At 48.5% G+C, this 27,444-nt stretch overlaps 1 protein-coding gene across 8 annotated transcripts in view; it reads right to left on the bottom strand.

Annotated features, from left to right (window-relative positions):
- The window catches only part of SHANK1 (SH3 and multiple ankyrin repeat domains 1), a 111,095-nt gene that overhangs the window by 24,534 nt on the left and 59,117 nt on the right, over positions 1–27,444 (bottom strand). For 7 of the 8 annotated variants that reach the window (XR_014162163.1, XR_014162164.1, XM_081883760.1 and 4 more), the window contains 5 exons: positions 26,460–26,573; positions 21,838–21,913; positions 3,508–3,590; positions 1,671–1,795; positions 10–145 (listed from right to left, as the gene is read on the bottom strand). Coding sequence is in view for 6 of the 8 variants with exons in the window: in XM_081883760.1 (XP_081739886.1) it covers positions 10–145; positions 1,671–1,795; positions 3,508–3,590; positions 21,838–21,913; positions 26,460–26,573 (534 nt within the window). In the remaining 2 variants the exon portion in view is untranslated. The remainder of the gene's footprint in view (positions 1–9; positions 146–1,670; positions 1,796–3,507; positions 3,591–21,837; positions 21,914–26,459; positions 26,574–27,444) is intronic. The other variant, XM_081883758.1, reaches the window with a different exon arrangement.

A 27,444-nucleotide genomic window follows, 5' to 3' on the forward strand; every position in this document is an offset into this window, starting at 1 on the left:
CGGTGGTACCTTTCTTCTTCATGGCCTCTTCCATCTCCGGATTCCGCGTCACCATGACAACCTTCACCATCAAGTTGTTTCCGCCCTGCCGAATCATGTTGACGACCTGCCGGTGTCCAACCTTCACTACGTTCTGTCCATTGACCTGGAGGGGAGAGCTGATGGTTAAAGCAGTGCAGGCTGGGATGGAAGCAGCGGGGCAACTTCTGAACTATTTAGCAGGAACTCTCAAGAGGACTCTCCCTCTCGGTGGTTTCCCCCAGGTCTTGGGATGCCTCGCCGAGAGAGACCTGTCTAGCCATGTCTCAGATGACCTTCTGCCAGCAGGCAAGTTCATTTTAACTTAGAGAGGCCTTCCTATAAGCAGAGCTGTAATTATGGAGAAGTTTACTGGTCTTTTCAAAAATTGATTTCATTGATATTTCACTTGCCTTGTTAATAAAATATAACAAAATGCCGAATTGGCATTGTTAGTCACCTTGAGCACCACTTGGCAGAAAGGCGGGATGCAAATTTAACATACAAACGGGGTGGGGTCCAGGTTTAGTTGCACTTAGCACAGAGTAGACAAACTTAAGCCCCAGTGATTCCAACAAGTCAACTTGGAAGTAGGATTAAGGCTGCAATCCTAACCTACTCAGAGTTTGTTTACGTTGTCGGCATCCCACTGAATTAACTCCCAAGTTAGCGGGGCTGTCGCTGCAGCCTAAACCTGGATGCAACTGATAAAAGAGAGAGAATTCCTTCTTCCTCTAATATAACACAGGAACTCAGGATCACCCAAGAGAACTGATTAGCAGTCGATTCAGGAAAGGACTTCATTGCTAGAATGAAACACACAAGTAGGAGTGAGCTAGCCATTACTTTAAGGCTTGAAAGGGGGGCTGGGGAGGCTCATGGCAGCTACGGCCTGTTATTTTCCATCTCCGGGGGCAAAAATGCCACTGAACAGTGGCGTAGCGTGGGGGGTGCAGGGGGGCCCGGCCGCACTGGGCGCAACATCTGGGGGTTAGGGTTAGGGGGCGCAAATCCACGGGTTAGGGGGTGCAAATCCATGGGTTAGGGGGCGCAAATTACTTGCCTTGCCCCGGGTGCTGACAACCCACGCTACGCCACTGCCACTGAATTCCAGTCACTGGGGAGCAAGAACAGGGAAATACTGCTGCTCTCACGCCCCGCTTGGATCTCACCCCAGCAGGATCTTGCTGATCACTGTGGGAAAATGGAACTTGGGTCTGACCCAACAGAGCACTTCTGGTGTTCCTATGACTAAATCAGAGGATTGTGGTGGTGGTACGTATAACATAATTGCAAAGTCCTAACAAAAGCCAAACATTTGCAGCATTATATGCCATTCAGCCTAGTTTCTTCGTGAAACGCCTATTTATTTTTAAAACAGAAATAGAACGGGCCATCAAAGCTACAAACCTGTATGTTCAATGAGGGGAAACCCTGGAAAACATAAGGAAGCTTTGGAAACTGGTAATTAGAAAAAACAACAACACAGGCCACACAATGGTGCGGACTTGCTTTGAAATGTGCGAGCCCAGTGGATACCCAAGGAAGCACTCGTGCACCCATATGCACCCTCCCCGTGCAACACGAGTGTAGCACAAGAGTTTGTGAAAAGTTCCAAGAGCAGCACAGAGGCAAGTCTGCCAAACCGTTACCTCAATGAGGAAGTCCCCCATGCGGAGACCAGCCTGCCAGGCCACACCCCCTTCATCCACTGACTCCAGGTACTGCAGCGCAGGGAAAGCAGGGGTGGGTGTGAACTCCTCAATTGGGGTCTGCGCTGTAAAGAGAGAGGTGTGTTAAGTGACGCCCCTGGAGCTACATAAGCACCTGCCAGGCTGGGGTGGGCAAGCGAGTGGGGTGGCAGCAGGAGGGCAACACAGGGGATCATGACTTTGCTTGGCATTTCTGTGACACCTCCTCTCTGTGAAAACAAACCACTGTTCGTTTCAAATCCCAGATCTGAAGACCCTTGTTTTCCAAAGTCAGGAGCGAGCGGTGGAGCTTGGGAAGTGTTTAACAGAGTCGGCGCTTCTGAGCAGTGTCAGAAACTCAGATATATAATCTAGGCACCAAATGGCTCCTTAAACCAAGGTTACAATCGCCAACGCAGAATGCCTAGTTGCCATTTTGGGGCAAGAGGGATCCAAAGTCTTACTTTTCAAATGATGGACTGGCTGTGATTGATTCTCAGCTAAACATCTGGTTAGTTCAGATGACAACCTTGAGCTAGCTTTGGGAACTTAAAAGAAGAAAAGCCACTTGATCCAGGCACAGTCCACATATATTTTGGCCTATTCAAACCTCTTTCCTTAATGGTGAGGGCTCATGCTCAGGCTAGGGATGCGGGTGGCGCTGTGGGTAAAAGCCTCAGTGCCTAGGGCTTGCCGATCGAAAGGTCGGCGGTTCGAATCCCTGTGGCGGGGCACGCTCCCGTCGTTCGGTCCCAGCGCCTGCCAACATAGCAGTTCGAAAGCACCCCCGGGTGCAAGTAGATAAATAGGGACCGCTTACTAGCGGGAAGGTAAACGGCGTTTCCGTGTGCAGCTCTGGCTCGCCAGAGCAGCGATGTCACGCTGGCCACGTGACCCGGAAGTGTCTCCGGACAGCGCTGGCCCCCGGCCTCTTAAGTGAGATGGGCGCACAAGCCCAGAGTCTGTCAAGACTGGCCCGTACGGGCAGGGGTACCTTTACCTTTACCATGCTCAGGCTGCACAGAAAAAGCATTTTGGTTCCATAAATTCATTCTGATTGTGTAGATAAAATATAATGGATAGAATTCGACAGGATGGGGTATTAGTGCATGCAAACAGTCCAGATTCAATAATCCACAAGTGTTTGAAAGCCAGGTGCAAAATGCGCCTAGCGCCTGGCTAATTTCAAACACTGTTGCTGTGTGTTTGCAAAGCACCATTCTCCCCCTCGAGGCCATGACCAGCCCCTGCCACACGCATCTGGGGCTAGGGGGCAGGTTTCTATGTCAAGGTCATCCCTGCAAGGTGAAGGTCAGCCCCAGCACCTGTCATTTTGTAGCACAGCTTACACCCTGGCTCTCTAGCTTAAGGTAAGCCAAATATCCAGAGCCAGCCTAGCTTTCTCTCCTGGAAAACCGAATTTTCTACCTTGTACCCAGCCTTTCGCATCAATTTTCATCCATTTCAGCACCTTCTGGCACTGTTTCTTTTAGGCCGAGAAGGAGAACTTTGGTCGTTCAGATGTTGCAGGACTGCAACTCCCATCTTCCCAGGCTATCGGCCTCCTATCAACTCTCCCTATGCCCACCATTTCCTCAACCTACTATAAGAATGGCCACAGCCAGTTAAGCGGTCACTAATCTTCATTAACTGATTTTGAGCTTGCTCATGTGCTCTGAAGCAGGGGAAAGCAGTGGAGGTGGGCAGGCGGGCAGTGTAGACCTGGGCTCCTTTGACAGCCAGCCAATGGCTAGAGGTGGCCCTAGTGTCCAAGAGTGATGCTAACTCCCCCTCTCACCCTTGGCCCCTCTTAGCACAAAGCCAAATCCTTCGTTGTCCTTCTTCTGCAGCAGCACTGTCTTCTCTTTAATGATGTAGTCACTGCAAAGGAAAGAGACAACAGGACAGGTTAGGAGGCAGCCACATTCCAATGGGAATTCCCGACTCAGACACTCTTCCAATGTACAAAGAATAACTAGAGCGTAATACACTGCCCCACACTGCTAACACAGCATCACTCATGCAGGAAATCCACGGTGCACCTGGTTTGCAGAACTTGCTGGCTCCAGATTTCTCTTCCTTCTCCTCTCCATTGCTGGACAAAGTTCTGATACTGCAAATATGGTACCTACTGCACACTAACAATGGAACCCGCTAGAGGAGGCAGTGCATTGTCAAGGTTCTGAAAGGGCAAACAGGGTCAATGCAAAGGGAAATAGCACTGAACTTGTTCCTGCTGTAGGAGGCCTTAGCACTGCAAATGCAAGTGCAAAGCCTCCCTGGTCTACAGGGCTTAGGTTCTGGAAACCTAGAAGACACTGCACAACATCTGATGCAAGCAGCACACGCTCAATGCAAATACAGATGTCAGTGCACAGAATATACCCATTACCCCCTTGGAATGCACTGCAGTGCAAATCTAGCAGACAGGAAAGCAGCATGACTAGTACAGAAAACACTGCACAGACATATACTCCAAATACAGTGTCCACTGCACAACCTTTGTTACAAGCAACACAGAGAAAATAGGGCTTATTGCATAGGGCAACACTTCTGCAACACAAAATATACCATGTATGCTCAGTGGCACTGCATCAGACTGGCATAGGTTATGCAGAACAAGCTGCATAGTCCCAGTGCACATGGCACATTCAAATCCAGAGCCTACTGCAAGTCTGGAGCAGTACTGAAAATATAAAGCCCACTGTTCAGCCACCCTATCCAGTACTGCAGAAAGAGTGCCACAGTGCAGGCAGCCATTTATTCTAGCTGCAAATACCAAAACCACAAGTACGGGACAGGCTTCAGGCACTGCAAATATAACCACTTCACAGTACTGCAAAACTGAAAATGCAGTGCCTGCTGCTGATAGACACAGCACTGTGTGGTTATAGAATGGCACACAGCCATAAATCCAGTTCACTGGATATGACAAAAGTACTCTGCAGGCTTCACTGTGTTGGTACTATCAACCCCCCCACCCCTCAAAGAATCCAGAGTTCACTGCTGACAACAATCTGACAGGGAAACAGACAGCAGAAGGAGCTCCCTGTTTGGCAGTCCTACAATTCTAGTCGATAACCACAAGCACTGCCACTCCAGCTGCCCTGACAGCATTCCTCCAAGTTTCCATATGTTACTTCCCTCATCATGGATCCCAGTTACAGGCCTTACAGCATGCACCCACAGCAGTTTCTACAACAGGTCCACTGAGCCAAACTTAGCCCACAGGTCATGTGCCACAACGGACTTAATAAACCTCTTTTTGTTGCCTGCCAAGACTGCAGAAACATGAAGGCCATCAAAGCATCTAGCAGGCCACATGATACACGTGGCTGGTGAGCAGCTTGATCCGGTGGGTCGCTAACCTATTCCATATTTACTTGAGTCTGTAGAAAGAATACCCTTAGCGCACCGTACCACAGGTGCTATTCAATGCGCACAAAGCATTAGAAAGAGAAACACGCTCAGTCCATATTGGACACAGTTAAGAGGTATGTGTGTAAGAGATGTGCTCTTTATAAGCACATTTTTGACTGACAGGCGAACACATACAAGCAACACGCAATGAACAGAAACGTGCGATGCTGCCACACCCACAGATAGCAACGCTGCCGACAGAAGGAGATTTCCTGGATACAGAGCAGACTTGGGAAAGCTGTGCCAAGTGAACAGACACCATCTCACAGCTCACCATGCTCACGAGTGAACTCCTGAGCCCCAGCATGTACATGCATGGTGATAACATCCTCACACCTTGTATAAATCTAATCCCCACCTGAAACACAGCGATGCTCAGCACCCCAAATACTTACTTTACTGCGTCTCTAATGCCACCCAATAACCAAAACAATGCACCTTCGTCATGTGCTAGACTGACACTTTGGGCTTCCATGTACCTCCAAGTATAAGAGGCACAAGCAAAGAAAACCCCACACCATCTCCCGGTCCACTATCTCCACACAGATCCTCTACATTAGGGAAACATAATTCTGCACAGAATATCCCTGGGAGAGAAGCATTAGAGAAAGGACTATCAAGCATCTTAGTTCAAGGCCAAGCCTCTTGAGGCTAGAACCCGTGAGATTCTAGCGATCCACATGGACCCAACCAGTGGAAAGGAACAAGAACAGGGAAGCGGCTCACATTTCTTGCTCCAAGTCCCATCTTCTGAAGCAAGGGCACTTATCGCAACAGTGCTTTACAGAAGCAAAAGCCTCTCTCCCCCCAGCATTTTGGACACCCGGACCCAGCGCCCTAAGGTAGCAAACTGCAAGTGACAGAACAGTTTTCCTTTGATGAGATCATCGTATCATAACATTAACATATATTTAACACATATATGAGTTCTCTGCAGAAGCCCATGGCAAAACAAGGCCTTGGAAAGATCTCCCTTTTGTTCCTTATCCTCACAGGCCCAATCCAAGATACAACTAAACCTAGCTGCACACAGCTGCAGTTTTCAACACTGCAGTGTAACTGTAAAGGGATTTGGAAGCTCAATCTTCCAATTAAAAAGTGCATGGCTTATTCCGTTAGATATAATATATGCAGGGACTGGTGTACGTATTCAAGGGTTAACACGCTGATACGATAAATGTGACAGCATGCGTTGAAGCATGCATGTTATGCTCAAATGTTCACAAGTCAATGCAGACTCCGTATACACTAATCTGTATGCACACAGTAAGTTAAGCTTATGTTCATGCACCAAATATACACATTTGGATCTACAGACCACAACGTGCAGCTGCCCAAATTTTCATATGGATGTTAAAGGTGAACTGGGGGGTAGGGAGAGGAGGATCACATTTAAAACATACTATACTCATGAACAAACCTGTATGTAAAACTGTCTGCATGCAACAGACTGTCACAAAGATATATCACTACACGTGTACATAACCAATGCACATGCTTGGAAGGAGTGTTGTTTAGTATGTGTAGAGGATATAGCACATCATGCTCCACAGGGCCAGGCTTTTACTATGAAGAACGGAACAAACCATAATCCAGAATGCATGTGTGTTGCTTACCAGCACACAGCTCTGTGCATATGCATAGACCAGACATTAACACATATACATCATAGAGAGGCACATGCACACATACAATACTTTGCTTCCCAGAACTCCTCAGCCACCGTAATCTCAGGGCACAATACAGTTATGACGGCAGCATTAATCAATAGTGAAGCTGTATGCAGCGGATGGCGCCCATGCAGATGTGCACACACATACACACACATTCAAACTTCACAGACACATAAGCACCCACAGCCACTTCACAGTGTACACGGAGAGAGTCTACACCCATGTCGTTTCCCACCCTCAAGAATCTTCATGCACACAGAGGCACTACCATGCATACCTTGCACAAATCATTCCCAGACGCTCTCTGTGCAGCCATACAGAGGTACACAAACCGTGTAGACGAATACCTAACCATACACACAGCACACCCCGACCCGTATGTAGAGATGCATGCACACGCACACACAAGCCCTCACTGACGCACACTGCGCGCGCACACACGCGCAACCCTCTCGAAAACAGGCACACACACCTCTCTCCGTAAGAGGCATGCTAATCTCTCCACCCCCCCCCCCGCCCGGACTCTCCCTCGCTGCCTCGCGCGCGCGCGCGCTCACATACCTAATCTCTCTGGCAAGCACCTTCAACCCATCACACACCGTCAGCATCGTCCCCCCGTGGCTCCCACTCGCATCCATCCATCCATCAATCCGGGCGGGCGCGCGCAGGCTGAATGGCCGGATGCATGGAGCGGGGGAGGCGTTGTGCGCGGAGGGCGCGAGCTGGGAGCCGGCAGCGGCGCTGGATGACTGACTGAATGGCTGCATGAATGGCGGGCGGGTGCGCGGGCGTGAATGGGCTGCGGAGGGCGGGCGCGAGGCGAAGGGATGAATGGGGCGCCGGGGAAGGGGGCCCGCGAGGCATGAATGGGGGCCGGCTCCGCTGGGCTGGGAGGCCGCCGCCGCTGCCGCTGCCGCCGCACGGGCCAGGGCCCCACGGCCGTGCCTGCCGATGGCTGCTCCGCTTCCTCCTGCTCCTCTTCCGACCGTACCTGTAGATGTACCAGACGCTCCGGCGCCGGGGCCCCAGGGCCGGCCAGCTGGACGAGAGGGCCGGCTGCTGCTGCTGCTGGCTCCCGCCGCCGCCGCCGTCGTAGCGGGCCATGGCTCCGCCGCCGCCGCCGCCGTCGATCCCAGGCCCCCAGCCGCCGCTGCCGCCGCCGCGGGGCCCAGCCACATTCTAGGGGCGCGCGGTGGGATGGGGAGGCGGGCGGGGGGCGCAATAGCGGCAGTAGCGGCAGCAGCAGCAGCGGCGGGAGGGCTGCACCATACTCACATCATGGCACCGCGGGAAGGAAGGAAGGAAGCAAGGAAAGGACGACGACGGAGCAGAAGAAGAGCGGGGGGCTGGCGGGCAGGCCGGCCTGCCGGCCTTGTTCATTGGCAGCAGGAGCCGAGTCCAACGCCGCCGCCGCCACCGCCGCCGGAGCGAGCGGGAGAGCGCACGCCGACCAGCCGGCACGCTTGCTTAACCCCTTGCGCACAGGAGCACCCGGCGATGCCGCGGCACTGCAGGAAGCGGGCAGGCCGGCCGGATGGTTGGTTGGTTGGCTGGCTGGCTGGCCCAGCTGGCTCAACCTCTCGGTCGGTCGTGGGTAGCGGCGAGAGGGAGCCCCGCGCCTCTGAGCATGTGCAGAGCGCCTGGCGCCGAGTAGCCGCAAGCAGAGCGCACGTGCACCCGACACACACACACACACGAGAGAAGCATGAGTTCGGGCACCTCTCTATTGAGAAAGTAAAGACTGCGAGAGACATGATGCTCATGGTCTTCCCCTCCCACCACAAACGCACGCCCCCCAAGACAAATCCTTCCTCAATTAAGACTGTTTTGCGCTCTACCTGATCAGTTGGAAAGCAGCACCCTATGACAACAGAGGAGGCAGGACAGGCGAGCCAAAGGGCCCTTCTTCACCCCAACACCTCATTCATGTTTTTTGTTACTCCATGCCACAAGAAGTAGCGAGGGCCGCTATCTTAGATGGCCATAAAAGGGGGGTTAGACAAAGTTACGGAGGATGAGACTATCCGTGCCTATTGGCTACGGTAGTTAAAGGAAAAAGGCTCTGTCCGCTGGGGGTGGCGGCAATAAGCGTGTTCTGCTTGTGGGTTTTCCAGAGGCATCTGGCTGGCTATTATGGGAAACAGGATGCTAGACTGAATGTCCTTTCCTTAGTCAAAACCAGCAGGGCTTGTTCCGTATGAGAGGATACCCTGTGGAAATAGAAGGCACCAAGGCCAAGCCAGCTACGGTTGCCTTTCCACCCTGTAACAAAACTGCATTTTGGGTCTAAGACAATGGCTCGCTTTCTGAACAGCTGGCTCCATCTCTCTGGAAAGAGCTCCCTTATGATCCCCTCTCTCACTTGAGTCCTCCTGTCAAAAAGCTCTAGGATCACTGTATAAATAGGTTTCCTCACTCCCAACAGTAGGACTTTTTAGCACTGGATGACGGGTCCCTATAGGAACAGCCACAGGAGGGAATGGGTTTGCCTTTGGAATTGGGGCAGCTGTTTGGAGAAGGGGCTCTTTATCTAGTCCCCTGCTCCTGTTCCATAGCTGCATTTGGGGCTAGGCAACTCTCCCTTAAGCAGTGGCACCAGTACCAGCTGCAGCTCCCCCTTGGTATTCAGGGAAGAAGGGAGCCTTGGATAGAAAATCAGCAATGAGTGGGACAGGGTGACCCCAAATGCATGAATGGCTCCATTGCCGCCATGTTTTCAGCAAGCAAGGTTTCGACAGCTGCTTTTTCATTCAGGAACACCAGAGCCCACCACAGTCCCAAATACACATTACATTCCATGTAGTTCCTGCATATACATCATAGGGTGCACCTGAATTCACCCTTACTTCAGAGTACGCGTGCTCAGGATAAAACTACAAGTACCAGTGATTTGCCTCCAAGCAAAAATGTGCATAGGACCACACACACAGATTTTATAGCTTAATTCTGTGCAGCATAACTTGGCAGTGAATACAATTTTGGTGAGTGAGCGTTACTTCTTAGCACACAGCGTTGGTGCCCTGTGAAAGTTTACTTGTGAGTTTGTTGTGCTGAATTCAGTTTGTTGTGCTTATAAATTAACCTTTGCAGGTAAGGTTGTGCTTTATCTTCCCAACCAGGATGCACCTCTCTCTGTAGCATCCTTTGAGTTGCAGAACAGCATCATCGCCCCACCCGCCCACCATCTTTCTCTCACAGACATGCAAAGGTAGTAGTCTTCATGTACGGCTAGTCATATTTGCACACTCACACATACAAGCAGACAGGCTTGTGAAGAGCAATCGTCCTGCTCATCTTAAAGAATTTCCTCTAGGAAATTTCCATGAAGGTGTTCCTTTTACAAAAAGTGGTTCTTTTTATAAAGGTCACAAATGTCTAACACAGGCGCCGACAAACAAGATAATAACTTACACAGATATATTTGCAAGGCTGCACAATAGTTCATACGGTATTTGCATGATAGGCTACACAGATAGTTGCTTTGGGGGTGGGGTCCCCAGAGAACATAACAGAACAAGGGAAAGGATATCTTCCTCTGGAGTGCATAGAAGTCTTTGACAAATGGAATGGCAGGTATTTATCACTAAGCAAGGCTAAACCTCAATGCAAAGGCTTTGAGCCACCAATACCCTCAATATATGTCATTGAAAGCAGCCCCACATGTCCCACCCCCACCCCCAATTGGCAGAAGTTCACTCAAGTAGCTGTGCTGTAGATCAGACAAAATTAGATACTTTTCAACACTTCTTGTGATATATTTTAAAAAAGAAATGCACACATTCCTATAGCCACAAAAGCTGATTGGGGGAGGGAGGAGATGCTATTTTTCAGACTGCTGGTATGTACAGGGACATGATATTGATATGTATGCAAAAGGCACACTGTCACAAGGTCAGTAATGTTGAAACGATCTCGATAAGGTGATGCACACACTGAACTAGAGTGACACATTACCTGTGGTGATGTTTGTCTCATCAGATGGGGGCAAACTGCATGTTACTTGCAGATGCATGCAATAAAGGCTTAAGAGTTTTTTTAAAAGAAATAAAAGGAAGGAAAGAAAGAAAAGAAAAAAGAAATGAAGCACAGCTTTGGGGAGGGGCCCATTTTGAGAAGAGAAGCAGGATGCAGGGTGTGTGTGTGTGTGTGTGTGTGTGTGCGCTTAACCCTTCCTCCTCTGGACATGTTACTTCTCTTAATCTCTCTCATCCTGCCCACCCAGCCAAGGCTGCTTTCCCCTCTGCAGTATTTCAGCCGCAGGTTTGCCCTCATAAATTCAGAGCCTACCGTTAAGCAGTGGCTAAAGGTGATTCACAAGAGGTCAGCATGAAGGGGAAACTAACTGCCTATTTCTGACACAATACAGAAGGTGGGAGCAACTGCTGCCGCAGTAGAAAACTAAAACTATTCTGCCCCCTGGGCAGGATAAATGGGACAAAACGTCAAGTGTGCATAAGCTCTCAGTCTTTCTCTCCTACATGGGCACACAACGTTCAGGAACTTGGCACGCACAGCGGTGAAGTAACAATGCACAGCTCTTTGCAAGGCACAGTGTGCAAACTCTCTAAAACTAACAGCCTTCTCCTTCAACACACACTTCCCCGCAACGATTGCACCTGCCTTCTCATGACTTATGCTTCTTAGTCCTTCGAAGTCAAGAGATTTATCTCCCCCATTGGTGGGTGAACCTTGTCCTGCCCTAGCAAACAAGTCTCCCACTTCAAATTTTATTCCCGTTACAGAAGCAGGTCAGGACACAGGTGAAGCGAAATGGGTCACAACAGGGAAGGGGGGGAGATGCATGCTGATCATTTCCTTGCCACCAAAGCACTCCCGTTACACACTGCCCATCCTGGCTAACACCCACGCCACTCACCCAGTCACATCTGTCCCCATGGTGCTGCCCAACTGGTTCACGTGGCCGCTGGCATCCTGGCACGACCCATCTTCTCTCTCTGGCTGCAGGCAAAGACCACTGCCCCAGGGGGTTCTGGGCCTATCCAGCCACTTGGCACCAAGAACCCTAAGCAGGAATCGTGCGAGCCCCGTGGTGGGAAGAAGGAGGGGTGAGCTTCTGCACGGGCGAGCAGACCCTCCGCGGCGGCACCTCGGCCAAGAGCTCCGGATCAAGCGCTCCCGTTTCCAGATTCAAAGCCAGCCCAGTTTCAGATGCACTGCCTGCCTTCTGAGCTCAAGGACATATGCCGACAGAAGGAAACACAGCGCAGTGCGAATCGGAGCATCTGCGGCACACAGGCTCGGAATAACTGGGTCCGCTGGGGAGGGAGAGCCAAATGGAAGGATCCAGGGCGATGGGGAAGGGTGGGGCAGAGCGCAGGTTGAACTGTGGAGGACAGTGGTTTGAGATTGAGGGTCACAGGCAGGAGCCCGAGGGACGGAACAGACGAAGGGAACCAGTCGTGCACATAAAAAAACCCATCAGAACACTGAGATGTTCCCTGTGGCATGTGGGTCACAAAGGAGGGCAGAACTGCCAGTCCTGGGAATGGCTGGGGTTGTGGGCTCGTAATCTGGGGAACCGGGTTCGTGTCTCTGCTCCTCCACATGCAGCTGCTGGGTGACTTGGGCTAGTCACACTTCTCTGAAGTCTCTTAGCCCCACTCACCTCACAGAGTGTTTGTTGTGGGGGAGGAAGGGAAAGGAGAATGTTAGCAGCTTTGAGATTCCTTAGGGTAGTGATAAAGCGGGATATCAAATCCAAACTCCCCCTCCTCCTCCTTCAGAGGCAAGTGGGGACATGGATCAGAATTTGGGGCATATCAGGACAGTAAGGAGGAGAGCTGAGGAACATATGGCTTGGAAACTAGAGTAGGGGATATGAGTTGACTCTATAGTAATGATATTAGTTTTGGGGTGAAACAAAAGAGTTTCGGGCAGGAGAGGAGGAAGGCTACAGCAAAGTGACAAGCTTCATTTGTACTTGTTTGCTTTAGCACTTTTTCTTTTTTGTTGTTGTTGTTGTTTATGGAGCCAGGAGAGGGTGAATGACAGTAGAGGTCAGTCCATTAGGGCGAATGCAGCCCTGACCCACCAACCTCAGTCTGTCCCCAGCCAGCTGCCTCTTTCTTTACAACCAGTCTAGGGGGTGGCTCTGCCTGCCATTGGGTCTGGCTCCACCTACTGTTGGTCTCCCTGCATTCAGCCCTATAGTCTGCATGGGCACCAACCACTGTTGGTGAAAGAGGGTCAATGGGCATGAGAGAGAGCAAAGAAGACTGTCATCGCAGTGCCAGAATTGTAGAGGTAGTGTACAAGGGGTGTGTGTGTGTGTGGAGGTTACACTAAGTCATAGAAGATGGGTATATCACCAATTTATGTTGGAAATGTGAAGAGATTGAAGGGACATGTGGTGGGGGTGCAAGAAAGCCAAAGAGTATTGGGAGATGATATACTCAGAACTAAAAAAGATGTTAAGGGTTCCAAAAAACCAAAAAAAAAAAAAAAAAAAGCGGCGCTAGCAATGTTGACTGCAAAGATAAGAAATCAAGATGAGTGGGAATACTTTGGTGAATATTTAAAGAAATATAACAATCAGATAAGCTTCTAAGTGGGGTTAGATATATGAGCAGCAGTTAAAACAAGTAGAAGAGGGGTGGTAATTAAGGAGATGCAGCTTAACAAGGATAACAAAATAAGACCTCGTGGAGGGATGTGTGTGGAAGTCAAAGAGTGTAAGATAAATGATGACAATTGTATAAATGATGTATTAAGATATGTAAAATGTATAAATGTTTTTTTTATAAAAAATATAAAAAATTGGTGTATCAATTAGGATCGGGGTAAACTACATGTTACACACAAAAGTGTGTTAACTATAGGCCAGTAAGCATTAAGAAACTGTGATTGATATCAGGGAAGTGGTAGCAAGGAAGCCTCGTGGCGCAATGGGTCAGTGTGCCTGCCTGTTAACCAGAAGGTTGCTGGTTTGAGCCCACTCAGGGACGGCTGAGAGCACGATTCCTACACTGCAGGAGGTTGGACTAGATGACCCTGGGGGTCCCTTCCAACTCTACGATTCTATGAAATCTAAGGTGAGGGAGAATGAGAGAAGGTGCTTAATCCTCTCCCCACCTGCTGTTTTCAAATTCTCATTTTTCCTCCCTGTGGGGTTTTAAATGTATGGTTTGCCCTTGCCAGGTTCTAAGAATGGACTACTTTAGTCAGCTTTTAAGTTTTCAGTTTAAGACGTGCCCAGAGAGGACTTAAGAAATCTTGAGTCTACATCAGACTTTTAATCTACCTGGGAAGTTTGCCACCTCTTGTCAGTTCTTTTTATTTATGGGCTGACAAGAGGCCTGTAAACTGAGACAGCGGTAATATGTACGAGATTTAAGAAGCCTAGGCTGGGGAGCTACAGACAGAGTCCAGTAACCATTTGGAGCTGCAGGGACTGGGAAATGGTCATGGGGCCTGGAAGTAGGTTAGCGGGCGGCAATCGCCTGCTCCACCAGGCCTTTGAGTCGGCACATCAAGGCGTCCTCCAGATTTGAGGGGGTCCGCAGCACAGTGTCCTTTGGGGGTCTTCTCCCATGCCTGTGAGCCTCCCACTAATCAGACCCTGTGGTGTCGCACTGGATGGCACCGGTTTTAATTTTCCCACAATGCCCCACAGAGCCAAGCTGAGTGTAACTCCAGGGTATTGTGGGAAATTTAGATAGCTCCTTGTAACTGCCTCCTGTTGGGTGAGCAGGGGGAGGGGGTTTAAGGCAGGAATCAGTGCCAGTGAGTTGCACCAGACTTTCGGAACCAGGCAGTTGCCTGAGGGTGCCAAGTGCTGCTACCAGCCCAGTTGGATGAGGGGAAAGAGACCCGACTTGCAGACCCTCCAAGTGTCCCTGTTTTCCAGGAACAATCCAGGATTTCTAGAACCTGTCCTAGTTTCTGGTTTGATCCCAGAATGTCCCATTTCTCCTTAGGACGTCCCTATTTTCATCAGAGAAGTGTTGGCAGGTATTGAGTTATCCGAGCCATCTGAAGGCAGCCCTGTATAGGGAAGTTTTCAATGTTTAATGTTTCATTAAGTATGTTGGAAGCCACCCAGAGTGGCTGAAGAAACCCAGTCAGATGGGTAGGGTACAAATAGTAAAATTATTATTATTATTATTATTATTATTATTATTATTATTATTATTATATTATGGAATAGGGTGACCCTATTTTCACAGGAGAAATGTTGGAGGGTATGGAGCCGGCAGAGTGGGTTGTATCAATTCAGGCGGCAGGCAGGCAATCCCATTTTAAAAGCTCTACAACATAGGTGGGGAACCTCAAGTCCAGGGATCAAATGTGGACCTTCAGGCCTCTCCTAGCTGGCCGATTGAATTATTCTGCAGACTGCACACAGCCTCCTCAAATCACTCCCCTCAGTGGTGGACTCTGGGATCTCAAAGTTCAGGGGCACCCTGTGCAATGTCAAAATTCATTCCTCCTGCCTTCTCAAGCTCTATTCTAAATCATAGTTGTGGCGCCCCCTGTGGCGATTCTGCAGATCTGCCCCCAGTGCAACTGAACCAGTCGTGCTCCCCTAAATTCGCCTCTGCTCCCCTCACAGGCCCTGCTTTGCACCCCTAGTGCTTTTGCCTGGTTGGAATGTGTCCTTGAACTCTGATGATGCCCTTTCCTTGCCTGGCTGGAGGATATACAAGGGTGTGTCATTGTGTGTAGAAACCAGCCTACTGTATGAAGGTTGCTCAGAAGGGAAGACTGCCCTTGGTCTGAAAAAAAATGTTTCCCTGCTCCTGCTCTACAGCGTTAAAAATAAAAATAAAACTCAAAAGTTCCACAAAACCCAAAAGTTAGCACCTGAGGAAGTACAGAGAGATCACGTGTTTTCAATATAGGTGTTTTCCCAGGTTCAAACTCCTGCAAAAGCAGGGATGGGACACCTCAGTTGCATTGGCCAAATGTGCCCCTCCAGGTCTCTCTGTGTGGCCCCCAGAAATCTCCCCAGGCAACACCCGTCACTGGCCGGTTGTCAAACCGCAAGACATCAGCGCGGGTGGGCCCTGCCACTGCCTGGAGCTCAACCACTGCGCTAGAGTGGCAGGTCTGGTGCTGGGCCTGCAGTTTTGCTCTCTTCAAGATCCGGGAATGGAAAAGAGGAGGAGAGTGTGAAATTGCATACCCTCCAACAGTTCTCCAATGAAAATAGGGACGACCTAAGGGAAAGCAGGACATTGCAGGATCGAACCAGAAACTGTAAATCCGGGACTGTCCCTGGAAAATACGGACACTTAGAAAGGTCTACAAGGAGCTGAGTATGGTGGCACAATGGGAGTGGTTTCAACGTACAGTGGTACCTCGGGTTACATACGCTTCAGGTTACATACGCTTGAGGTCACAGACTCTGCTAACCCAGAAATAGTACCTCAGGTTAAGAACTTTGCTTCAGGATGAGAACAGAAATCGCGCGGCAGCGGCACAGCGGCAGCAGCGAAAGACCCCATTAGCTAAAGCGGTGCTTCAGGTTAAGAACAGTTTCAGGTTAAGTATGGACCTCCGGAACTAATTAAGTACTTAAGCCGAGGCACCACTGTAGTGCATTTACAATATTTTTAGGCTGTGTTTAAGGGCAAATGCCTCTGAATGAGAAGATTGCAAACTCAGTCTGGCAGAATATGGAACATGGACATGGGCTGTGTCTACACCATACATTTATAACACGTGGCTCCCCCCCCCCCCCACCGCGCAAAAAAATCCTGGGAACCGTAGTTCCCCCACAGAGCTACGATTCCCAGCGCCCTTAGCAAACTGCAGCCTGCAGGATTCTTTTGGGATGGGGAGGAGGTCATATGCTGTGAGTGTATGTGTATGCAGCCTTAGGCCGAGAAAGCCCACTCCACAGGACGACCCTGGGCAAGTGGCTCTGTCTCAGTCCCCCATCTATCTCCCAGGCTTCTTGAGAGGCTAATCAAGGTAAAGATAATAAAGCACATTGTGCACTGTAAGTGCCGAGTAAATGATTCATGTAACTCGATCTGGAAGTGGTGGGTGCTACCATAATTAGTCTAATAAGAGAGCTGAAGAATTGGGCTCCTCCTCCTCCTCCAGATGTAGGAGACAGAAGCTCAGAGATATTTCGCCAGTGGCCCAAGCAGTGGGAACTTGTGCATTTACGGGAGGCTGGGTTGGGGAACCTGAGGCCTTCACAATGTCGCTGGACACAGGGCCGGCCCACCTGTGAGGCGAGGTGAGACAGCAGCCTCAGGCGGCAGGGTTCCCCTGGCGCGGCAGATCTCAACGTCAATCATTCTACCCCCCTCCCTCATTGTCCCTGATGTAGATTTTCCCTGACCCCCTTCTTTCCTGGTGGGGAGTGAGGGAAGGCCATTTCAGGTGCCGAAATGTCTTGGGCTGGCCCCGGTTTGGACAACAACTCCCATTATCCCAGACCATTGGTGATAGTGGCTGGGACAGCTTTGTGGCTGCACAGGGTTTTGTGCCTAACAAAGCTGAAAACCTGAAGTAGCCGAGTTTTCTGAATATGTCAAAAGCAGAACCAGGACAAGTTGCTTTATATTCTTGCCCCCAGATGTAACAAGAGTAGCTGCATCTGCCTAAATCAGCATCTGAGGCAAAGTAGATGCGACATTAGCAGATCTGGGCATTTAAAATCTGTATCTGCCATAACTGGGGAGGTTTAAGAAGCAAAAGGAGCACATGGGTGCATGGGAGAAATGAAGTTCAGCTCACGTTTCATTATAAAGCTCCTCAATTCCGGAAACATATGAGGACTGAAACACAGCTACCCTTTGAAATCTGCACTTCTCTGAATTGTAATAACACCATACATTCCCTTTGACTCTGCCGAGTCGCGACCCCCCTCCCTCCCCACAACTGGTATATTTATCCTCTTTCCATCGCGCACATCATTCTCATATTAGTACTATTATACATTGGAGGTATTATGTCAATCCTGCTAGTGTCTTGTCCTCTTTACAATTCTTCTTCAAATATTCAATAAATTTACTCCAGTTATTTTGGTATCTTTGATCTCCCTGGTCCCGGATCCTTCCTGACTGTTTGGCAAGTTCTGCATATTCTGCCAACTTCGCCTGCCACTCCTGAATAGTTGGTATATCTTGTACTTTCCATCTTTGGGCCAGAAGGGTTCTCGCGGCAGCTGTAGCATAGATGAAGAAATTTTGATCTTCCATTTTAATTTCTGTTCCTATTAAGCCTAATAGACACGCTTCCGGTCTTTTGGGGAAAGTATATCTAAATATTTTTTTGAGTTCATTATAAATTGATTCCCAACATTTTTTTACCTTATCACAGGTCCACCACATATGGAAATAGTCCCCATCTGCCTTTTTACATTTCCAACATTTTCTTTCTTTTTTCCTATACATTTTAGCTAATTTTACTGGCGTCAAATGCCAGCTATACATCATTTTTAGCAAGTTTTCCTTTAAAGCCATGCATCCTGTAAATCTCGAACCCTCCTTCCATAATCTTTACAGTCTATTAATACAATTTGTTGGAAAAGAATATGTAAGGAAAACAATAAAAATTTACTTGGAAAAAAACAAAGTGCAAGTAGATAAATAGGTGGGAAGGTAAACGGCGTTTCCGTGCGCTGCTCTGGTTCGCCAGAAGCGGCTTAGTCATGCTGGCCACATGACCTGGAAGCTGTACGCCGGCTCCCTCGGCCAATAAAGCGAGATGAGCGCCGCAACCCCAGAGTCGGCCACGACTGGACCTAATGGTCAGGGGTCCCTTTACCTTTACCTTACTATTTGACTTGGGACGTGCAAAAGAAAAAAGGAAAATCCTTTAGATTTTTAGCTTCTGGGGAGTCTTTTGTTTTTTTCCTTCTCCAACTGTAAGGCATCTAGCCTTAGAGATATGCTTTCTACCACTCCCACCACTACTAGTACTACCACTAATAAAAATTATTATAACTTAAAAAGACATTGTTATCCATCATGGGAATACATTTATGCTACTCCTGGCTTTATAATGCATTCTTTCCATCCATACGGGGCCTCAGCAGTTTCTTAGTAAATGTTATTCTTTTTGACAGGCATGCACACGGTACCCATAACCCAACATGTTTCAAGCCAAGGCAGGTAAAGCAAAATCAGCTTAACCGTCCAATGGGAATCAGGAAACAAAACCTTTAATCACAGTCACTTAGGGTTTGCTGCCTTGAATGAAGTGGATTCTCGTCCACCTAAAGTCTGTGTCATAATAAATCTGACAGTCTTTAAAGCTAACCCTGTTTGGCTTTAGGGCCCTATTTATCTTGGCCAATCCTCCAGGGGCCAAGTGACAGCACTGGGTTTGGCCCAAAGGGGTGCGTCTACCCCACAATCTCTCACATGCACACTAAACAGCCTGGATAGCTCAGTTGGTTAGAGCGAGGCGCTGATAACGCCAAGGTTGCAGGCTCGAACCCCGCGTGGTACAGCTGCAAATTCTTGCATTGCAGAGAGTTGGAGTAGATGATCCTCAGGGTCCTTTCCAATGACAATACTATGAATCCATAGCAATCTTCAGGTGATTCATGCAGTAGGGGTCTTGCTGCTATCTTTTTGCTAATTAAATTATCAATCTGATGAGCGGGGAGGAGGTAATTTCCATCCACATCAGTGTGTGGGGTTTCCACCCACCCCAGCTCTGTCTCTGCTTCATCTGGTTTTTGTTTTTGCTGCCATCACCAAAATTTGGGAGAGGGGCTTTGGGGTGGCAGCGGATCACAAGCCCCTGAACTGGGGGTTAGCAACCCCTGTTTTAAAGTGCCCTAGTACTCTTCGTTGCTGCAGCAGACAAACATGACCCTTAAACTTGTGTCTAGAAAGCAGTCATCGAATCGTAGAATTGTGGAGTTGGAGGGGACCCCAAGGGTCATCTAGTCCAACCCCAAGCAAGACATGAATCTCAGCCAAAGCATCCATCACAGTTGGCCATCCAACCATCCAACCTCTTCTTAAAAACCCCAAGGGAAGGAGAGTCCACAACCTCCCATGGGAGACCGTTCTACTGTCAAACAACTCCTTCTCATCTTCTTTGGCATGAGGTTCCCACTTTATCATATCCCACCTTTTGACTTGAAATCACCGTGAAGCCTTCAAAGACTCCTGACAGAACCATCAGGCTGCAAAGGATGAGACAACCATCCAATCCATTCTTATTACATGCACTAGTGCCCCTCCTGTGCGTTCCCTCTTTACTCTCAATAATTCAGACTCTTGAATGCCGTACGCCAGTGATGGCCAAACTTGGCCCTCCAGCTGTTTTGGGACTACAATTCCCATGATCCATGACTACTGGTCCTGTTAGCTAGGGATGATGGGAGTTGTAGTCCCCAACCAGCTGGAGGGCCGAGTTTGGCCATCACTGCTGTAAGCAGTCAGCCAGAGTAAACCGAACGCATCACACCATAATGCCTGTCGAGCACATCACTATGTGACTCAAGCAAATGAGCCAAGCCGCACGCTACAGAGGAACGTAATAAGCAGATCAATACCTGTTCCTTCTCAACTCCCAAACACAGTTATATACCAAGTATGAAGCAAATCCTATTCACAGAGCAATCCCATGTCCTATTACTCAGAAGTCCCACTGTGTTCAACAGGGCTTGCTCTCAGGTGACTGAGCATAGGTTGCAATCTCACCAAGCCTTCCTAAAAGTAGTTCTTCTTCTTCTTTTCTTTTTCTTTTTCTTTTTCTTCTTCTTCTTCTTCTTGAGCTTCAGCAGTCTCAAGTTGCGGCTGTTCTAGAAGCCACAGAGGAAATTCTAAAGACGCCCCCTACACCAATTTCACTGTGGGCTCCTACAGATGACCTATTTATTGAGCATTCATCTTGATTTGCTTTCACAAAGCTTATACAGAAGTTAGATTATATCTGGTCTGTTTTGAGTACAGGTATTTGTTCTGATCTGTCTGCAGGATGTTTATGCACCTCTGTGAATCACGTGTTCATCTTACACTTTCCAATGCGTTTCCTTGCCACTCTCCTAGGCGGGAAAAGTCTGTTTCTTTTTCAAAGTGGATTTGTTGTGCTGGGGCAACAGAGTGCTTAAATCCACTTTTATTGCGTCCACCCAAATTCCCAGAGATGCTCTTGTCTGGAAGGGCCTGAAGCCCACAGAACAGAAAAATCACATGATATCCCTAATAAATATATCCAGTTGTCTTGCACTCAGGAATACTTTGCTTCCACAACACAAAGAGCAAGTTAAATTATTTTATGTTTCCAAAAGTTAAGGTTAGTTAATTAATAACCAGTAGCAACTTGTTAATTGGTTATAATTCCCTCTTAAAGCCACTGTCCGCAAAATTGCAAAAAAAGTTTTCAACTTCAACAGTTTTGAAATTAGCTTTTTTCTCTCGATTAGCTTGAAATCCTTTGGTTTTTTTTACTCTGTTTCTGACCCAACAGCCACATTTGCATGATCAAATCTTGGCTTAATAATCCAAGATATGCAAAAGCATATCCCTTGGTACCTCTCTTTACACGAGCAGTAAAACAAGCCAGGAAACATCAGTTACTCATAGCTCCCTGTTATACAAAATCCCAAAGTACACAGGATTCAGACGCCGATTTTGAACTGCATCCTTGCTTGTTTGGAAGCTGTTCATCATATTTGTCTTGGCTTTCACATGATAGGAAGCTACGCTTAACTATAACTTTCCGGTTTGTTTCACCACATGCGCAAAGAGGCAGCAAGGGGCTGTGTTCACAGGCAAGCTGCGCATGCATTTCACGGCTTATTGATTTGATGCTGCAAGCATAGACAGAGAGGCTGTCCTAGAATTTCACTCACAAAAATCAGAAAACTTCGCTGTTTGGACTGGAGGTAGTGTATGGGTTTTCATGAATGAGTCTAAAGAACAACACACAGAAACTGATTATATTTGGATAGGAGTAAGATGTCACCAGAAAGTGTGGCCTTTATGCCGTTAATCCACTTCAACTGTGCACCTTTGCATGGCCATATTTCAACACAATTCCACCTTGCACACAACCACAGATTGCCTAACCTCTTGGGATCACCGTCCACTCACCTGGGGGCATCGAAACTGTCATAGGAGCCAACCGTGTAGTGCCTGAAGAGTCGCTTGGCTTTGTCACTGCGGCTCTCTGTAAAGCAAAGCAGAGAAGGCGTGGGGATTAGGGTTGCAGAAGGGCACCTGCTACACAGACAGCATCTTCCTTCTGAACTTTGGAACCTCCTGTCTTTCCTGCCGGTTCCTCTGGCAGCCAGTGAGTGGCAGCACAAGCTCGGCGCAGCTGGTGGCATGTCCAAAGGGGGGGGGGAGGCAGTCAGAAAGGGGGAGCTATTAGTGTGTCCACCATAGAGAAGAGGGGAAAGGAGCCAAAGGGAAGCTGACTGCATGCGTCCCTGTTTTCCAGGGACTGCCATTATTGTCTGGCATTTGTCCCTAGTAAAATACAGCCCCAATTTTTGTGTTTGGAGGCGACCCCGAGGTTGCCTTTTACAGTTGCCCTTAGCACACACATGTGCACATATGTGCACTGGTGGCATGTTATTACAGTCATACCTTGGTCATCAAACAGTTTAGTTCTCAAAGCTTTTAGCTCCCGAACGCCACAAACCCGGAAGCGACTGTTCCGGTTTGCAAACTATTTTTGGAAGCTGAATGTCCGACAGGGCTTCCGTGGCTTCCGATTGGCTGCAGGAGCTTCAAAACGTTTGGTTTCCAAACGTTTTGGAAGACAAACGGACTTCTGGAACAGATTCCGTTCAACTTCCAAGGTACAACTGTATTGTAGTTAGTAGTAGCTTTGGATCTACCATGCCTGGTAGTCACTGGTGAAGGGACTTCCATGCAGACGGGCGAATGAGCTGGTGGAGTGCTCCATCCCAGGGGCAGCCCGTTCCATTTTGCTGCCTGGCATTTGCCACACAACCTCCTGTGCTGCCCCCGCCGAAGGTTGTAACCTCCAGGTTGCGGTGAGATCTCGTGAGAGCCCCGCAGAACTGCGCAGAGGTCTCTGATGATGCTCCAAAACCCGGAAGCTAATGCAGATGCTTCTCCTCATCTCTGGTTGTGGCAGAGGAGGTCTGCCATGGAGTCTGCCTTCGGAGGTGGCTATCTCAGTCTGCCTTACGGATGGACTATTCCTCCTCTGCACCCATCATAGAAACCAAACAGGCAGCTACGGGAGGGAAACCCCCTACTTGGACCCTGTATATAAATGTATTGGGCTGCTGCAGGAAGGCTGGATCTCTGCTGCCCTCCTCTGCCAGACCCCAACAAGGTAGTAAAAAACTGTGCAGGCTAGTTAGGTTTGTGGTCTTACTTACAAAATTAATAATAATAATAATAATAATAATAATAATAATAATAATAATAATACTTTATGACTGGTACCAACACTACAATTCTTTTGGCATCAGAGTAAAACCTTTGTATTTGCCTGGGCACTTTAAGTACAGGTGATTGCTGTTAGTCCGTTCTATTACTTTAACTGTTTTAAAATGTGTTTAGTTTCCTCGGAAGGGGGTATTGCATTTTATCCGGGTATGACTAGTTTAGTCGCATCACTTGTACATACCCTTGCACCTATGAGGATGAAGGGTGGTTCGTATGTATAAATATACATTTGAACATAAATGTCCTTATTGACACCTTGCCGGCCCCCCGCCCTCTGCCACTCTAGAACTCTTTTGAGCAGGGAATTGCCTCTTCTTTCGAGTAATGATGAAGGCACCATCTAGTGCGCAGGCTGCTATTTCGCACATTGCAGCTGGTGAGGCTCATTTTGAACTGTTAGGCGTAGTAACAACATATTGTAGGACAATTCTGTCTGGGAGAATGCGCTTAGATCGCATTCATCAGATTTAGCCTGTGACTAGGTTAAATCTGTCTCAGTTGTCTATAAACAAAGAATGCCAGCCTACCAGTTCCCCTCGAGGCCCTGCCTAACTGCCTATCGAGATACTAAATATTACCAGATGCGTTTTGAGTTGCAACCAGTGCTTTTATCATGGTGCTGGTACTCACCATGAAATTGCTACAGTAAGTGCTGCATATTTAACATGTGAAAACAAAAAAGGTGCCAGTACTGGGTACTCGTGAGTACCCCCAGAAAAAAAGCACTGATTGTAACTATTTTGTAGTGAGCACATACAGATCCAATGTGAGATTGAACTGTCTTATTAAATAACCTTGCGTTTACAAAAAGGGAACCAGTTGCAGCCAGTTTACCAGTCCGGTTACTCATACCCCCTTCTTTCGAAGCCAAGGTGGGCAGCTGATAGCAGCAAAAAACTAACGCAGCCAGCCAGAAAAGTTTCCAACATTGTGCAATGTGTGTGTGTGGAGTATAGGAGCATCGTTGTAAATGTGCTATGGCCTGATTCGCACATCATGTTAAACCGAAACATGACGTAGTGGAAATTGTGGCTGCTTTGCTCCTGCCTGATTATTCTGCTGCCGAGTTAAGCCATGCCTTGGGCTTAGCATGTTGTCCAAACCCAGGTTCATGGTGAGACTAACTACAAACTGTAACCAGGATTTGTCCCATGGGTTTGTCCAGGAGAGTTAATGGCTCAGATGACACACTAAGTCTATCCACGGTTTAGTGCAGCAGCAGAACAACAGGGAAGGAGCAAAGAGGGAACCATCTCATGTCCAGGAGCCCTCATGCATGGTCCATGGTCATGCTGTGAAAATCAGTCCACTGTCCCTGTATTTCGTTTTGAAAATGGGGGACAGCACGTGACAGGAAGAAAATGTGGCCATTTAAAAAACGTGTGGTGGTCTTCACTTCCTAGAGTTCGGTCACAGTTAAACTGCATGATGAACATGAAGGCCAGGCGTGAGGAAATTAGGGCCCTCTATGTGTTATTGGCAGGGACGTGGGTGGTGCTGTGGGTTAAACCACAGAGCCTAGGGCTTGCCAATCAGAAGGTCGGCGGTTCGAATCCCCGCGATGGGGTGAGCTCCTGTTGCTCAGTCCCTGCTCCTGCCAACCTAGCAGTTCGAAAGCACGTCAAAGTGCAAGTAGATAAATAGGTACCACTCCGGCGGGAAGATTAACGGTGTTTCCGTGGGCTGCTCTGGTTCACCAGAAGCAGCTTAGTCATGCTGGCCACATGACCCGGAAGCTGTACGCTGGTTCCCTCGGCCAGTAAAGCGAGATGAGCGCCGCAACCCCAGAGTTGTCCGTGACTGGACCTAACGGTCAGAGGTCCCTTTACCTTTACCTTTTACAAGTTCTTTGAATTGTGCTTGGATATGGACTGGAAGCCAATGGAGCTCTTTAAGTACTGGCAAGATGTGTCCCCCAAACTCAGCCCAAGTTGGCTCCATGGTTTTACAGCTCTCCTCTGCCGCCCTTCTCCCAGCATAGGTTCTCACCATTCTCCATCATGAGATTATCTGACTTTTTGGCAATGGTGGCAGCAGAAGCAGGAAGGTCAATATATAGCACCTCCTTCCGAACCAAAGTATCTGAAAACCCTCCTGCCAGAGTGGTACCTATTTATCTACTTGCACTTTGACGTGCTTTCGAACTGCTAGGTGGGCAGGAGCAGGGACTAAGCAACGGGAGCAACCTTCTGATCGGCAAGCCCAAGAGGCTCTGTGGTTTAACCCTCAGCGCCACCCGCATCCCACATCGCATAGTGATTAATGCTAAAAGCTAAAAAGGTAGGTGTAGGGATAGAAGATGAAAAGGGGTGATAAAGCCCCTATTGAGGACAGCAAAATTACCTCACAACAATTTATTAGCATTCTTCCACAGGGGCATGGTGTGGGGGGCTTTTTGTGGGGGAAATGACCCTAAAGCAAGCAAGGATAGCTCCCGGTACCTGTCACAGTGACAAAACTTATTTCCGAAACATGGAAGAGGAGGGGAGGAAGAAGCCTTAGCTGCTGGGTATTAAATGCATGGATTGTAGTCACATTTTTACCCACTGAAATCAAAATTTAGCCATTGAAATTAATGGACCCAAGTTAGCCACGACCATTACTTTCAACATGTCTACTCTGAGTAAAAGTTACTTGACTACAACCCTATGTCTCCTTCTGCGCAGCGCAAACGCTTAACAATTTCTCCACGCCCCCCACCCTCCCAAAAGTGCTGAAAGTTTCTCCCCACTTTCGAAGTCGTTGAGTAGGGCTGATAAGGTAGAAAGGCACTTGTGGGTGCCAAGCTATGTGGGTGCCCAGCCAGCCAGCCTGTCAGACATGCCTTCTTTCAATAATAATAATAATAATAATAATAATAATAATAATAATTTATTATTTATACCCCGCCCATCTGGCTGGGTTTCCCCAGCCACTCTGGGGGGCTTCCAACAAAACACTAAATATTCCTTCCCTTTCCATTCTCCCTAGTCTCCTGCTTTCCTCCCCCCCCAACAGCCAGTCAGCATTCTGTGCCCAAACAGCGTGCTCAGTCCTCACGAAGCTGCTTTGACATTTCCCCCTTACTTGGAGGTTCCTCTCCCCTAAAACTGTTTTTTTTTTTGCACTTCTACAAAGCTTGGGCTTCCCCCAAGACTGCTGATAGCTCCCTCTTATACATGGATGGTGCTATTTTGACTACATAAGTGTGTGTGTGTGTGTGTAGATCTAGATAATCTATATGTACATGTGTGTGTGTGTGTGTATATAGGAGAGAAAGGGACTAGAGGGCAGTTTGGAGCACCTACCTTGCTTCCCTTCCTGTGATTTATTGGGTACTTCCTCCACGCAGTCCGATGGGAACCAGCCCACACGGCCCTTTACCTGTCCCTCCCAGAAGCCTCCTTCCCCAACACTCAGCACTGAAAAGGAGAAGGGCACTGTTAGGGGCGCGAACACGCTTTGGACGAAGGTGGCCAGCCGTTCACCATTTTGTTGCTTATTCAGAGCCGCTGTGGCACAGGGGCCAAACCTGATCTAACAGAGACCTGGTTAGAGTAGCAAACCGAATCCAATTAGCTGTCGTTGTTAAAAGCCCTGCTTCTCCCCCCCCCTTTTTTTTGAAGGTGTGCTCTCCGTGCATTCTCAGATACTCCCTGCATCTGGGGATCCTGCTAACACGATTTTAAACTAATAAACAAGTAAGCGTTGGGTCCTTCTGTATGGAACTTGCTTTTTGTTGTTGTTTCTAGTCCCCAGCATCTGAAAGCAGCATGGCTGGGCCACCTGTGGCTCTCCAGATTTCACTGGACTACAACTCCCACCGTCCCTGCCCATTGGGCATGTTGGCTTGGGCTGATGGGAGTTGGGAGTCCAACAACACCTGGAGGGCTGCGGAAGGCGCACCATTGTTCTGCAGGTTTTTTTTCCAGACAATGTTGTGATCCATCACCTTTCGTTTTACATCTTCTGCTTTAAAATACAAGCTTCTAGAGCATTGGAGGGGAGGCGGGAATGTTGTTTAAAAGCATGTATTAGAACCCTCACATATTCCTTGGGATGTTGGGAAAGAAATCTAAATGCATTTTCTGGAACAGTGATTACTTAACTGTGCTCCACAGTCCAGCAGTACATACTCTCCAATATCTTGACTCCCAAAACCATGATGGATGTCTTCCTAGCCATGCTCCTGTGCAAGTCACGTGACCTGCACGAGACCACAGAGTCCAAAAGATGTGAATTTTGGGGCCCATGCTCTCGCAGAAGAGCAAAATGCAGCCCTGAAAATGTGCT

This window comes from Podarcis melisellensis, assembly GCF_964234715.1.
Source record: "Podarcis melisellensis genome assembly, chromosome: 13".
Taxonomy (NCBI): Eukaryota; Metazoa; Chordata; class Lepidosauria; order Squamata; family Lacertidae; genus Podarcis; species Podarcis melisellensis.